The 14,649-nt window shown below is 35.5% G+C and overlaps 1 protein-coding gene across 7 annotated transcripts in view; it reads left to right on the top strand.

The window, feature by feature from the left end:
* Window positions 1-3,659, top strand: part of LOC149530583 (uncharacterized) — a 52,690-nt gene extending 49,031 nt beyond the window's left edge. For 4 of the 7 annotated variants that reach the window (XM_089809648.1, XM_089809646.1, XM_089809647.1 and 1 more), the window contains 2 exons: window positions 2,560-2,779; window positions 2,910-3,659. In XM_089809648.1, coding sequence (XP_089665774.1) covers window positions 2,560-2,779; window positions 2,910-3,191 — 502 coding nt within the window. In that variant the 3' untranslated portion in view covers window positions 3,192-3,659. The remainder of the gene's footprint in view (window positions 1-2,559; window positions 2,780-2,909) is intronic. The other 3 variants (XM_089809652.1, XM_089809651.1, XM_089809650.1) reach the window with 1 other exon arrangement.
* Window positions 3,660-14,649: the final 10,990 nt, after the last annotated feature.

Below are 14,649 nucleotides of genomic sequence, written 5' to 3'. Positions count from 1 at the left end.
TCCCGTATTTCTTGAACTGCTTTATTTTGCTCAGCAGGTGGACTATTTGTTATAAAACTTCAACCACAGCATCAATTGTGTTGTTCACATGTTTTGTGTAGATCTCTCCTTTAGCAGTTTCTTACTTGCCCGTTGTTCAGTGGGGATGGTTTTCATGGTTATCTTGCTTTGGCAGTGTCTGTGAAAAGACAATTATGCATAACTTTATTACTTGGAGCTTTGTAGTACCATATTTGATTGCTCACTACAGTTATTTATCATCATATCAATACAATTGATCTCAGATAACCTTTTTCCTCTTGCTTCTGCTACTCATCTGAATTTATACTGAAGGTAAAAATAACCTCCATTAATAATTTAATAGTATGGGCTTCATTATGATATCAGGCAATAGGCTTTGTATAACCTTATAAGGCTGTCTATGTTTGTGAGTTAAAAGAATTCAAACAAGCATTTACTCACCCATGTCCTCATACCCCAGGTCATTCTCCCAAGGATATCTCCAGACTATATATTGTTCATTTTGCAATTATTGACAAAAATGTTCATCCTTCTGCTGATCTTGTTTCTGTTGCTGATTAGATCGTTGTTATGTGCTCCTCTTTTCACCTGACTCTCTTGGCAGTTTCTCACTTTAGCATGGTGCTAACTTATTATAAATTATATTCTCATTTTAGTTGTAGGCATCTTTGTAATTCATCCGATTTGCTATTGTAAGTTGCAGTCTTAGTCTTAAGTTGCACTGATCTACCCTGGTCTTTCAGGAGCATTGATATGATTTATTCTTTTCGTTGTAAGAAATAAAGTGGGTGCTAAGAACTAAAGTTGACATTGTTGGAGTTTATTTGAACAATAATTAATGTTTATCCCATGCGTTATATTAGATAGAAATTCGAAAGCTTGCCAATCTATCCAAGTACATTGATTTGCCATTGTAACTTGTTATACTCTGTAAGTCCCATTCATCTACCCTGTCATTCAGAAACATTGATATCCCTCTTTTTCCTTTTCAAAAATGAAGAGGGTGCTACGAATTAATGTTCACATGGCTGGAGTTTTTTTAAATTTCCAAGTAATGTTTATTCCATGCTTAGATTAGATATAAACTCAAATGCTTGCATTGGGGATATGAGTAGTGTCTGATTCATCAAAGCTGTGCTAAAGACACTGCATACAAGAGTTCACAAATTACCAAGTGAAAATTGGATGAGTATATTTTGATCCAATTAATTGAGTAATGTTCCCTTAAATATAGGATTTGTTGTTTATCAATTTTACTGCCAATCATAGAGACATGCTTTGTATCTTAGAGACAGGCCTTGTATCTTAACTCTTCATTTTTTCATTAGTGTCTGAGATCTTTCCTATAGCTAACCAATTGGATGGTGCAACCTATATCTTCTGTGCCGATTTGCCGATCTTGTACAAGCTTTTCTTGACTAGGTTTTGTTTCCACATAATAGTTATGTTGCTTCCGCTGTTAAATTGTTTCTGGAACTTTCTATTCGTTTCCATTTTGGCATATGTTTGATGTATGATTGGATTGAGATTTCATTCATATTTTTCGTTTGATTTTCACGTCTGCTTTGAGTTCGATTGGTCTCAAGTTTCATCAATAGACTGCTAGATTATTTGATGCTGTTTTATAACTGGGAAAATGGTACTTTTATGAATCTCTAATGTTGAAATATATTGACTTCTCAATGTTTCTCCGGACAAGATTAAAATTTCTTAATGTATATGCTAGTTTAATTCCATGTTCTAATATTTAATGCATGCACATGGTATCATTCTGGATTTGTTAATTACCTAACGTGCCATAATTTAGTGTCATGATTGAGAGATTGCTAGGATGATAACCTAGGTTCATAGTGGAACAGTAATATAAGCTTGATATCTCATTTCATTTTGCATGAAAATAATGTAATAGTATTTACGGTTCCAACAACAATATCAGTATAATGTGGCACTCTTTAGATGTAGGATAGTACAGTGAGTGAGTGTGTGTGTGAGAGAGAGAGAGAGAGAGAGACAGAGAGAGAGAGAGCACCTTTCTATTCAGAGAGAGAGAGAGAGAGCACCTTTCTATTCAGAGAGAGAGAGAGAGAGCACCTTTCTATTCCTTTTTCAGTGAGTTCTGTATAAGGTATTTTAGAAGAATATGTTGACTGTTTAATGCCATTTAATACTTACTGGATTTCAAATAGTTACTTTACATTCTTCTACGCAGGCTTTTCTGAAGGAAGCTACTGCTTAAATTGAAGTTGGTTTAGGATTTGATGATCCTCTTGCTGCCACATTTACTCACTGTTCGCGAGTCTGAAAATTTATTTTTCTACTCTGGAACCTGTTAGAGGTATGGCTGAAAAACATAAGTTGCACATAGTTAATGATGTGTATGTCAGACACTGGAATGTCTCTTGTGTATTTCTTAAATGGATTGATTATGCTTGGTAGGATGGGTTTTTCATGAATTATTTATGTTCAAACTTCAGAATGATGTGTGCTTGTTTGTAAAAGTAAATCTTCCATTTTCTGATCTACAAATTATTTTCACAGGCGTCAGCAAGAGGCAGAATTGAAACTTTTAGAAGAGGAGACAACAAGGAGAGTTGAAGAAACTATTCAAAAGAGGGTTGAGGAAGCATTGAATTCAAAGGAAATAAAATTAGAAATACAGATGTACACAGAAGATTCTAGGAAGAAGATGTTTGAAGATGTTGCTGTGCAGCTTCTGAAGGAGAAGGAGGAGAATCTTTCTAGTTCAACCAAGAAAGAAGTGAGTTTGATATGTTTCCGTGAAAAGTATATGGTTATTGTTCTGTCCTCTTTTTTTGTTTGATAGTTATTGTTGTGTCTTTGTCTCTAGGAACTAAGGGATTTGATTTTTGGATCATTGGTATTTTAAGTCTATTCAATTACAGGACCAATCAAGAAAGGAAAAGGAAGAACTAAATAGAATGATGGAGGAGAATAAGCGCAAAATCGAAGAGGCACAAAGGAGAGTGTCAATGGAACAGCAGCATGAAGAGGAGCAACGATACTGGGAGTTGGAGGCTCTTCAACAACAGAAAGAGGAGGCCATTAGACGTAAAAAGCTTGAAGAAGAACAAGAACGCATAGAGCAAATGAAGTTGTTGGGTAAAAACAAAGCTCGACCCAAGCTTTCTTTCACACTTGGTTTCAAGTGACAGGAATTTCAGAACACCATGAGCAGATTATGTTCTAATTATAGCTTGAGGAAGTATCCTATAAGTTTCTCGAAATATAAAATTTATAGAATTGTCTTTCATGTTTCATACGGTCTGTTAGTGAGGATATCATATCAGCTTAAAATAATTCACTGGGATCTGTTTTTCCTTACAAGGATTTGTATTAAATCTTTGAACATTGTTCAGTGTTGCAACTTTTGTGGAATACTTAAACTTGCTATTTATTCTCTCCTTGATGATTTCTTATAAGCATTCAATTGTAAACATATTTGAGGATCAGATTTCATAGCTTTGGCCTATTTTGCTCAGTAAAGTGAGCATGAACTATTTTAATTATCTGAAGAGCAACTTAAAGGCTTTGTAATTGCCCGTTCATAGATTTAATAGCAGAGTTATGCCATGCTCTGAGCTGAGATGGAAATAAAATTTACAAAGTTGGAAGATCTACATTAGAATTTGTGCACCTGAACATTATGTATAACTTTAAGTCAAGGTTTTAACTTTATATGTGTATCTTATTTAAACAAAATGATAGATTTTTAATTTTTTTTATGTATGTCTGCTAACTGTTTTGAAAACCACTCCAAATTAAAAACTTAAAAGTATGCATCTCTATGTGGATTGACGAGATCATCTTGGATGAGAACACATGAAAGATTGTGAGTGTGTTTCATCATTAATGTTGCTGTGTCCTGTTTTTAAAGTCTAATGGAGGTGCGTGCCGGAGACATGGCTGTTTTATTGCGGGTTCTGGAGGCAGATTCCTGCAATCTTGTGCTTCCTGTTTGTGCATGCATGCATAAGCTCTGCTGTCACAAGCATGGATCTGGGCAATGGCAACAAAGTTCTATTGGGGAAAAATTGGCAAACCTAAACAGTAAGGTATTTTCCAAAATATTGGGATTTAATTAGGAGAACTCAGGTTCGCAAAAACATTTAGAAAAATGTGAAAAAAGAGAAAAGCATAGTATAGGATATATATTTTTGGACCAGTAACATAATTTTTATTTATCAAAAAAGAGTCTTTACATCCATGGAGCCATCTAATGGCATGAGGTGGATATCAGACTTCCACCAAGAGCAACCACACAACCATACTACCCAGACCCCAACAAACTGTCCAACGTCACAAAGCTAGGGAAGAACCCTTACAACAAAAAAACCAGCTAGTCCACCCGACCAAACCCGACTGACTAATAGGACCCTACAATTCGAAGGAACTATATACAACAAAACAGAGAAAGGGGACCTCAGTCCTTGAACCAAGCTGCGGCCTCCTCCCTCATGAAATTGGGATTGCTGTTGTCTTTCTCAGTGAGCACCCTCCCATGTCCATGTTTAGGCCTCTGCTCATCTTGAATTAGGAACACCTCAATCGCATGCTCCACCATGCCTCCTCATGAGCTCTCTTCAAACCTTGGGGAGATGATCTCGGCCATCGTAGGTTTGGGCGGGAGGTGCCTTCTAAGCATTGGCCTTCTGTCTTCGCTAATAAGGGTCGTTGAATGTCGAGGGTGACCTTATAGATTCTTCTTCTCTTGCTTCTAAATGCTCTCCTGTTTGTCTTGCTTCAAGACAGAGGCAAACACATTGGCCCAACCCTCTTGTACCTTCGGAATCATGTTCCATGGTGGATTTGACGATGACCGGATAATGAGAGGTTGAATTGGGGTATCGCCAAGCCCACCATTCTCAAAGGGCTGTCTTTTATATCAATTCCAATCCCCAATACAGCCCGTTCAATGGTGTCTTCCAAGTCACTAGACTATTGCAGCTTCAAGCAAGAAATGGCAATGTCTTTTACCTCTTCTGTGCTTCTACCAAGAAGCCCATGGCTAAGAATAATAATGCTAGCTCTGCATTGAAGTGTGAGCTCTATCCAATGTCCAAATATTCAGGGCCAAATATTGACCTCACAACCATCATGAATTTATCATACTTGAATTTGAAAACATTGCCTAGGTGCTGAACATTGAATTTGACTGTCGAACCTTGGAATCTGTCCCTCTGTTTTAAGACAAAAATTGGCTTCAATGACTTGCTCTGGTAGAGAAACACACCTCACAAATTGATGAAGACCTTCAAAACTTAAAAATAACTTGGATCTTTTGAGAAGCTCCGACACTGATGCCAAGAAATTATCAGAGCTTAAGCATGTGATTGAGGTGAATCATAGTTACCTATGTGCATACAATCTCCTCTCCTTTAAGACATGTATTAAATTTTGATGATTTTTGGACAAGTTGGCCTAATGATTGTCTTTTTTTGAGGTTTCTCTGCCAGTCCCACTAATTACTAGGTTGTGTAAAGATTCTAAGGACAAACCAAATCATGAGGTGTTATCCCTCAAAAATCTTCGAAAAGCTGTGTTGTTTTCACATGTCCCAAATTTAGATAGCTTATCAACAATGTCATTTGCTTCCCTAAGTACATGTGAGACTTTGAAGTCTTCAAACCCCTCTAAGAGACTTCAAATTCGCTTGATGTGTTTATCTAGGTGCTAGGCCTCTAATTCCCCATTCATAATGCCACAAATGGTCACTTGTGAGTCACCTTCGAGGTGAATCTTGTGCACCCCAATCTTTAGCTCGAGCAAGGTTGCTTTGATTGTTGCCATACATTCCGCCTAGTTGTTAGTTTCATTCACTATCTGTTTTGCTGACATAGCCACAATGCTTCCATCTTCACTTCGAGCCATTGCCCTCACTCCCGAGATTCTAGGATTTCCTTTAGAAGCCTTGCCAAAGTTGATTTTTATCCATCCCATGTCAAGTGGATTCAACATTGTTGTTTCCTTCTTGGATTTGCGAGGATTAACCACCCCCACCGCCACCCCCACCGCCACCCCCCTCGCAACCCATTAACAAACTTTAATAGGCCAAAGCTAATAAAGTTCTTTAACCCTTGGTTGTAAGCACTACAGGCAAGAAGCCCCACTATTTCACCAACGGTCAAAGTGAACAACATAGTGACCCTGTGGAGACTTGAACCTTGGTTGTAGGCACTACAAGCAAGAACTCCACCATTTTACCAAAGGGATGGGCCTAAGTTTAAAGGAATTTAAATATCATAGAGATATAGAGAAAATGAAAGCGAGTATAGGCCACATCAACTGTGGAATATCAATTTTTTACATTTAGGTAGCATCAACAATACATTTTGGATACAACATAGGTGATAACTAGATGCTAATTCAAATTGTCATTTATAGTCTACTCGTGCAAATTTAGCCTCCGAATTAAGTGGGAGTTTAAAAAATCAAATACAACCAATGAAGTATCTATATAGAGAATAGGTTTTAAAGGGCCCCCAAAACCATCTATAACATAATATCTTTAGGATAAAGCCAAAGATAATTAAAATGTCACTAAAAGCCATTTTTTATAGAACAACTAGGGTAACACAAATCAAGAACACCAATTATATCAAAGCAACCAAAACAGGTGGCTAACTAGACTTGTTAAAATTAGAGACATAAATAACAATTAAATGGAAATATAATCAATATTGGAAAGAAATAAAGCACACAAAACACAAAGATTTAACGTGGTTCATGCAATCCTTGGGCTACATCCATCAAATAGCAAGTCCAATATTATTATTCAGTGATTTCAACTTGATTACAGTTTACAATCCTTTGCAACTCAATACCGTCACACGAAGCTACTTAATCATAATGCATAATAAAATCCTTAACCATAGGCCATTTTATATAAGATTTTTGTTGCTTACAAAAGTAGAGCAAGAATACGTCGTCCAATGGAAAAAATTAACTCCTAATGCCTTTACAATAGTAAACTCAATTTTGGTTTTAGGGGCGTTTGTCCCTTGACCTCACCTTGAATTGCAACAGGGAGTGCATTTGGGGTGTGACCCTAGGATCTTGCCTTGGGCAGTGCCCTTGGACCCCGCAAGTGGCGTTGCCCCTTGACCCCAAGCATGAGGATGTTGCCCCCAAATCCTTGTAGAAAAATCTGGGGGAAACTGCATCCAACAAAGTGGAGAAAAATTAATCTCCAAGTCTGATTAGGCTACACATAACAAAAATACCAACACACACAACCAAAAAGGGTGGCCAACAATGCTACCCTCAATTCCTTAATAATTGAAACACCCTTGAGCTAGGTATTGAATTTATAAGCATATTAAAGAGGACCTCGCTTTGTTCATTGAATAATTGTCCATGAGATACGATAGTCAAAATGGAGGGAGGAGTGAGGGCTAGCCTCCATCCCTACAGGTGAAGAAAGAGGTGTTGTATGCATCACCAAGATATCCAATAAAAAGTAATGTAAACTACACCTTTGCACTAATGGGTCCTTAAATGGTTTAGGAAAAACAAGGTCTAATCTGTCAAGATTTTCAAAAGTACGATCCTAGTTTCCAAGTCCAATCCTTTGAATAAGTAAAATCACCAATAATTTTTGTTCTTGGTAAAATGCAAAAAGTATATTGTATATTTGAGATAAAAAATACATATATTGGTAATATGATGTGAGATAGGGAGCAATGGTTAACCTCAAATACAATTGAATTTGGACACATGATGCTTGTAGATAAAGCCTGAAATGGAGTGAATACTTTCAGTGCTAGTAACTACCATAGACATTTGAAGAACTTCACAAAGGAGAATAATGGAAGGCATATTAAACAACTTGAAAAGACTATTTAAGAGCTTGGCCTCAAGCTCTCTGCATCAAATACTCCAATGACACATCATAGTAGCCTGCAATTATGAGAAGGCTATCACATGAATACACCACACTTGAAGTGGGAGCAAATAGAGAATCATGAGGTGTCCACTGTAGTACAAACAAATGTGATATTAGTTTACACTCATATATAGAAGGTGGCTTATATCATTATCACTTACTAAATTTGAATTCTAAATTGTTGACAAAGACTTACATAATGCAAACGGTCAAACTTAGAAGCATCATAAATAACAAGCTGGCTCTTGTGAACAACCAACAAGTGAACTTGATCATTATGGAACTGTACTCTTGTATCCCCAATCGGCGGTGATGATCTTCCTGTCTGCACTTGTAAAATTTTTGACTTTTGCTTCTCCCATCTATCAATGCTCCAGAAATAGAGCTGCCAGAACATTGGTCAAACATTTACTAATTTGAATCTATAAACATGTGAATGTACAAAATGAGATGGCAATGGATATACAAAAAGAAGACAAACTTGGACATCGGCCCCAGAAGTTACCAATACATTCAAAATGTGTGAAAATGCCAAGCCTGTAATTTTCTTTTGGTGGCCTTTAAGCTTCATTTTACTTGGTTAGTTTAAACAAGTTTTGAAAAGACACAAGTTAGAAGTCGCCATTTTTAACGATGCACTAAATGAGTGAGCAAGAAAGAGACTCATTGATCACACTTCATCTACTCAGACATTGTATATCTGGATTGTTGAATCTTCCATCCCAATTGCAATGATGTTATTATCTTGAGGGTGAAAAGCCAAAAAAGTAGCTGCAGGAGGAGGTGCCATGAAGGTAGTCATAACCTGCTATAAACACTCATTAGCAAGCATGCCACAGAATATTTTCTCAAAACTTTGGTTGAAAAAAGGAAACAAAAAACCTGATAAGGAACCAAGTAAGAATATAACTTCTAAATTGACCAACTTAGCAGTCATGTTGAAGAGGAACATATTTTCAAAAGATGAACCTTGAATGTCATCATATTGAACAAGGAGACCTTTCCACTAGAGGCATACATTACATAGGAATATTTCTTAGACAAAGTTATGCAAGCGTCAACTTCTTATGGATTCATAGTACCGATATCATTAGTCATCACAATCTCACTAGCTGGTTGCCACATTTGCTGTTGAAGATTGGCAGTAGACTGTAGAGAAGATCATTGTCTTAGTCACTTAAAAGACAATTTTCTGAGAAGCACACATAAATTCTTTCCAAATTAAAAGCATCACCTTTCCAGATGGATTCCACTCATTCCATGGCCATTTCCACAGTTTGTGGAGTGCATTTGATGCCAATGCTAAAAGAGCAACACCAGAATTGGTATATATCAATCTTGTAACCTGTACAAAACAATAGGTGCTATCCTTGTAAATTTTGATAAAACAATAAATGTGATTCTAAAGCAGACCTTGAATGATGCAAAACAACTCCTCAAACTTAGGAGGTAGGAAAAGGAATTGTTGAGGAAAAAAAGTCTGATTGATGACGTGCTGAAGATTATTCATGATGTCTTACATTCATATTGATGCATCTCTTGCCCTGGAACAACAAATGAAACTACTGACAAACTCATTCAAAGATCACTCTGCACACCTTGAACAAAAAGTATAAGAGGTCATAATGAAGATGAATGATAAAAGGAAAGTTAAGAAATGTAACAAGTGCACTAATGCTCATACCATGCTGCAAGAAAATCTAAAGAAGGTTAGAGTGTGTGTCAAGAATACTACAAATCTATTCAAGTATAGTTTGAAATGGCAAGACTCTACCAAGCACATCAAAGCACAAATGGACTCAATTGAAACCCATATTTTGCTAATGGACACATGATTTAGAGGAAGACAATGACGTCTCTCTTGTTGCAGACTAGTCAACTTCATTCTCTGCTAGATATATTACAAGAGAAAACAAATCAAATTAATAAAGAATTTCTTCTATTAAGGGAAGCAATTGATCAAACAATGGTGACTTTATCTTGGGTTTCAAAAGGCGCATAATAGATTGAGAAGAAAATGCAGAAAACAGATAATGTTGATATTACAAAACATGTTTTCTTGGAATTTAATGTCAGAATAGGATTTTGTTTTTAACCATTTCCTCATGGGAATCTACTTTTGGATTGTTGAAGATACAATATAATGTCATATTACCTGATGTATAAGACCCAACTTTGGTGGTAAGACATTTTTGGCTCTGTATATATACTGGCAAATGAGGAATACAGTTTTGATTTCTATTGCATTCATTTTTGGTGCATTCCCTAAGGGGGAATTGATAGGGATAGGGGAAGCTAATGTAAATATTGAAGTCATGAATTGCAAAGAAGGATATGTGGGTCTAGTTATAGATATGACTTTTCGTATTACAGGGAGTAATGTGTGGTAACACAAAGTCCATACAGTGTTTTAGAGGACACCCTTTGTCCTTGATGTCAAGGGGGGGGGGGAATATGACGTTGTGAAGAGTCCACAAGTGTTGTCATAAATGATGAAGGGGGGTATTGATGCAAATATGTATGTTGGGGTTGCCATTAATGTCAAACTTGTCATTGATGTCAACTATGGTCCAAAAGGTGTGTTAGCAGTATTTCTACCTGTTTCGGAGTGGTGTAGTGACAACAGTGCTTGCACCAAGGAGTTTTGGTTGTCACGATATCATAGCCAAATATCTACTTCAGATTAGCATCGGTTTAGAGTATAGCTCATCTAAATCCTCCTTCAAATTTTGCATGTCTACTCACACAAGGTCCACATGGAGAAAGTAAGCTCTAGAAGTTCATGAACCTTGATCTTACTTATCTCCATACTCTCAATAGAAGATGGCAAACAAATTGATAGCAAAGATGCAACAACAAAGGGATGATTTGGAGAAACATTATGAATGGATATAGGCTATAAGCATGAATCCAGATTAGAATGTAACATAATATCATATGAACAACAAAAACACCATAAACTTGTAATCATAGCATCATGATCATACCACCGTATTATCATATGCTTCAAGTTCAACATCAAAATAATAAAATGTCAAATGATAAATCATAACATTAAGTTCAAGTAAAGGAAACAGAGCCTGCATAACCATATTTGTTTGTCAAACCCTTTTTGCAAGGAACTCAAAAATTATTCAAATTAAACAAGTATGAACTGTAAGAGACTAAGAAAGAAGGAAAAGGTGTTACTTCACTAGGATGATAATAATAATGAGACAAAGAACAATGAAGACTAAATCCAAGGAGACCAGATCTGAACATCCGAGTTCATTCAAATTCAAAAATTGGTTTTCCTTCATAGTCAAGTCAATAGCATGAGCATTATTTTGTGTCTAGCTAGAGTGTCATCAATGTTTTTAAATGTAAAATGAAATGGTTTTAAGTATGTATTTCTACCACATGCAAATGATTTTGAGATACAGACCTATGCAATCCAATCTCCCAAGGAATAGACAACACCACTTATCGCCATCTTTTCCAAAACAGGATTTGTCATAAAGCGATGTTAGAATAGTTACTAAAATGGTCATAAATTATGTTCTTATAGTAAAAGAATACTTTGACTTAAGAAAAAAACTACACAATATTAAAACATGACATTGTGCTTTAAAAAACTAAAAAGGTACTTGCAACGAAGAACTTCATTTGAACTTGCTAATTGGTTGTCACTATTAATTATAAGCTTATCTTTAAAGTTTGAGCTTCACTTGGTTTCAAGAATAGTTTAATATTCTCTACTAAACAAGGCCAACCACGTGAAGGTGGAAGCTCATTTGGCCCCTCCCCTCCCTCCCTAACATCACTCTAAATTCCTCATTAACATTTAATAACATTCATTCATTCATCTATTTTTGAAATATAACATTCAATCATTATAATCACATGATAACATTCATTAACACATAAAATTCATTAACACACAACATTCATGAATAATTCATTAACACAAAATTCAGTAACACACAACATTCATGAGTAAATCATTCATGAATAATTCATTAACACAAGATTTATTAACACACAACATACATGAATAAGTCATTAACACATAAAATTCATTAACACACAACAATCATTTCTTTTTGGCTTTCTTGTTGTTTTTTTTTTCATGAAATTTTAAAGAGGAATATCAATGTCCTCGTCATCCCCCTCCTCTACTGGTTCTAATTGCAACACATGTCTCCTCATCTCTTGAGGAACATGAGGCCGTTGCACCGAAGGGGGTTCCGCTGCAATAACAAGTACTTCAAGAGGTAAATTCACACCATTTTATATTAGTGAATTATGAGGTTTTATTTAAGTAAAAGAACTATAAATTAAAAAGTTATTTTAAAAGAACAAAACATAGATTTTCTTAACCTGAATGTGTGACATGATCTACTTGCTGATCAGTCTGAGCATCCTCCAGCACTCGTTTAGCACGACATGATTCTATATCCTCTAAAATATACACAAAAAGGTTACACTAAGTTCAACTAAAGATGTTAAATTGTATTAATAATTACATAATTAGTTTTAAATAGCAAATGAGCACCTCCATGGACAATACAATGCACATAAGGAGCTTCATGATGTAGCGTATGATCTGTGCACGATTAACAGGCTACATTGCAATGTCATGCACATTATTATCAAATAGATTGTTGCTCAAGTATTCGATTTCTAATATATTTTTTGGCATATTTACCTGTGCACATGATGCAGGAGACTATTCGGTTGGGGCAATGGAAGCTTGTCGTAGGCTTCCAGCCATGACTGCATAGCCTTGCTTGAAGGCAATTCTTTTGTGTTCTTCTGTGGCCTCCATATTAAAATCAACGCCCTGCATTTTTTTATTAATTAACAAAATTATTTGCATTTTATAAATAAATTTTCTTTGCAATTCATTTACTGCTACTTACAACTTGTGCTTTTATTTTAGAATATCCCGTAGAGCCAAGTTTGCGCTGCCCAACCTTTTCCAACCTGGCCTTTGTTGCCTTTGATGTGTCCTGCAACCTATGAAAAGTTTGAAATATGTTATATGATATAGATATAAAGATCAGTACTAATTAGTGCATTATTACATTAATGTACTAGTAGTTAATACTATTGCATACCTTCTCGCATTTGCTAGTGTAATTTCTCTTTGACCATCCCCTTTCTCCTTTGTATCCAAAATGAACTCATTCCATTCCCTTACTGTAATAAAGAAAGGATGCTCGTACTTCGGGTTTAGGACAAGACTCTTTCTATATGAGTCCCTCACAACCTTAAGATGTTTGCAAGATTTTTGTAACATTTTCTTATGATTAAAAATATTAATACTCATGCTCTAAATCTTTGATGTGCTGATCTTTTAATTTTTTATCTTGAAAATTCCACCTTTTAAGAAAAAACACAAAATTGTTAAATATAGCTAGTAAAAGAAAAGACCCGAATGAAAGGAAACCAATTAATGATATGAAAAAAAAATAGTGGGATAAAATTAATTCACTTATGATGTTCCACCTTGTACGTATGGTGGACCCGAATATTTGCAATGTGAGGTCATAAAGCTTCTTATAAAATGTATCATTTCCTGCAATAAAAGTCATGGGATAATCAATCCAAAGCTTCTTATGAATAGGTAAATGCATATTACAATATAAAAAATAATTATTTAAAGTACCTAGAATCTCAGACATTTTAAAGGCATCGATTCATCATTGTCAATCAACAACGATGTTTGCATAGCTCCCGTGCTAGCCACACGAGTAGCTCTAGGAAATGATGGTGAATTATCACCAATACATGCACTATGATCTGTATCTGGCATAGCAGACAATGCATCTCCTACTAGTAAAAAAAAATCCACTATGTGATGCACCCAAGATAAAAGTACAAATTATCAACTCATAATTAACACAAAATCAACAAGGATTTACCAGCTAGACGTCCCCTTGTTGTTGACATTATAGTTGGAAATCTCATATGGACGTCCATCAACCTTGTAGGAGTCTCCTGCACTTGATGACTTGAACAATACATTGTTAGCAAAGACATTCTGAAATAATAAAAGTAAGAGTTAACTTAAGAAATTTTTGAATGTTCAAAATAAAAAATTCCTTGTAACTTGTCGACTAAAAGATTATTTTACTAGTGGCAGTCAGAGCTCTGCTAGTACTGGCCTCACCGTGTTGTCCTTGACCAGGTTCTGGATCAGTTGCCAAAAAATCCTGTAACAAGAACACATATTACATATTTTACTTCACAATATAAAATATAAATCTTTATTGAACTTTTGTTATAACTAAAGATTCATTACTGCTTACTTCATAACGAGTAGCTTGCGCTCTCAAATCAGATAGCCTCTTCATCATCTCCTCAGATGGAATATTTTCTTGATCCAAAATTCTCATTATTTCTAAATTATTTTTAAATTTTTTTTTCTTCAACATAATGTTACATTAGGTGTTTCCCCAATATCATCATCAAAAGGGGTAGCTATTGGCTCTGTACTTACTGCAGATGCTTTTCCCTTATCCTGAACATCAAATTGTGTGAGGAATATTAGTAAAAAAATAATAAAAAATCAAAAACTGTAAATAAAATAACGTAATAATATAACATTTTTCAACTATCTAATTTGTACAATTTCAATAAGGTTTACCCTTTTTGAAGAATGGGTGGGAGTAGCATCCTCGTGGCCTCTATCATGTGTGGGATCCATATCGTCCTGTCACAAAGATTAAACATAAAAACTT

This window comes from Cupressus sempervirens, chromosome 11 (assembly GCF_028749045.1).
Source record: "Cupressus sempervirens isolate cs-2001-9-10 chromosome 11, ASM2874904v1, whole genome shotgun sequence".
Lineage (NCBI taxonomy): Eukaryota > Viridiplantae > Streptophyta > Pinopsida > Cupressales > Cupressaceae > Cupressus > Cupressus sempervirens.
This window is presented reverse-complemented; position numbering and strand designations above follow the sequence as displayed.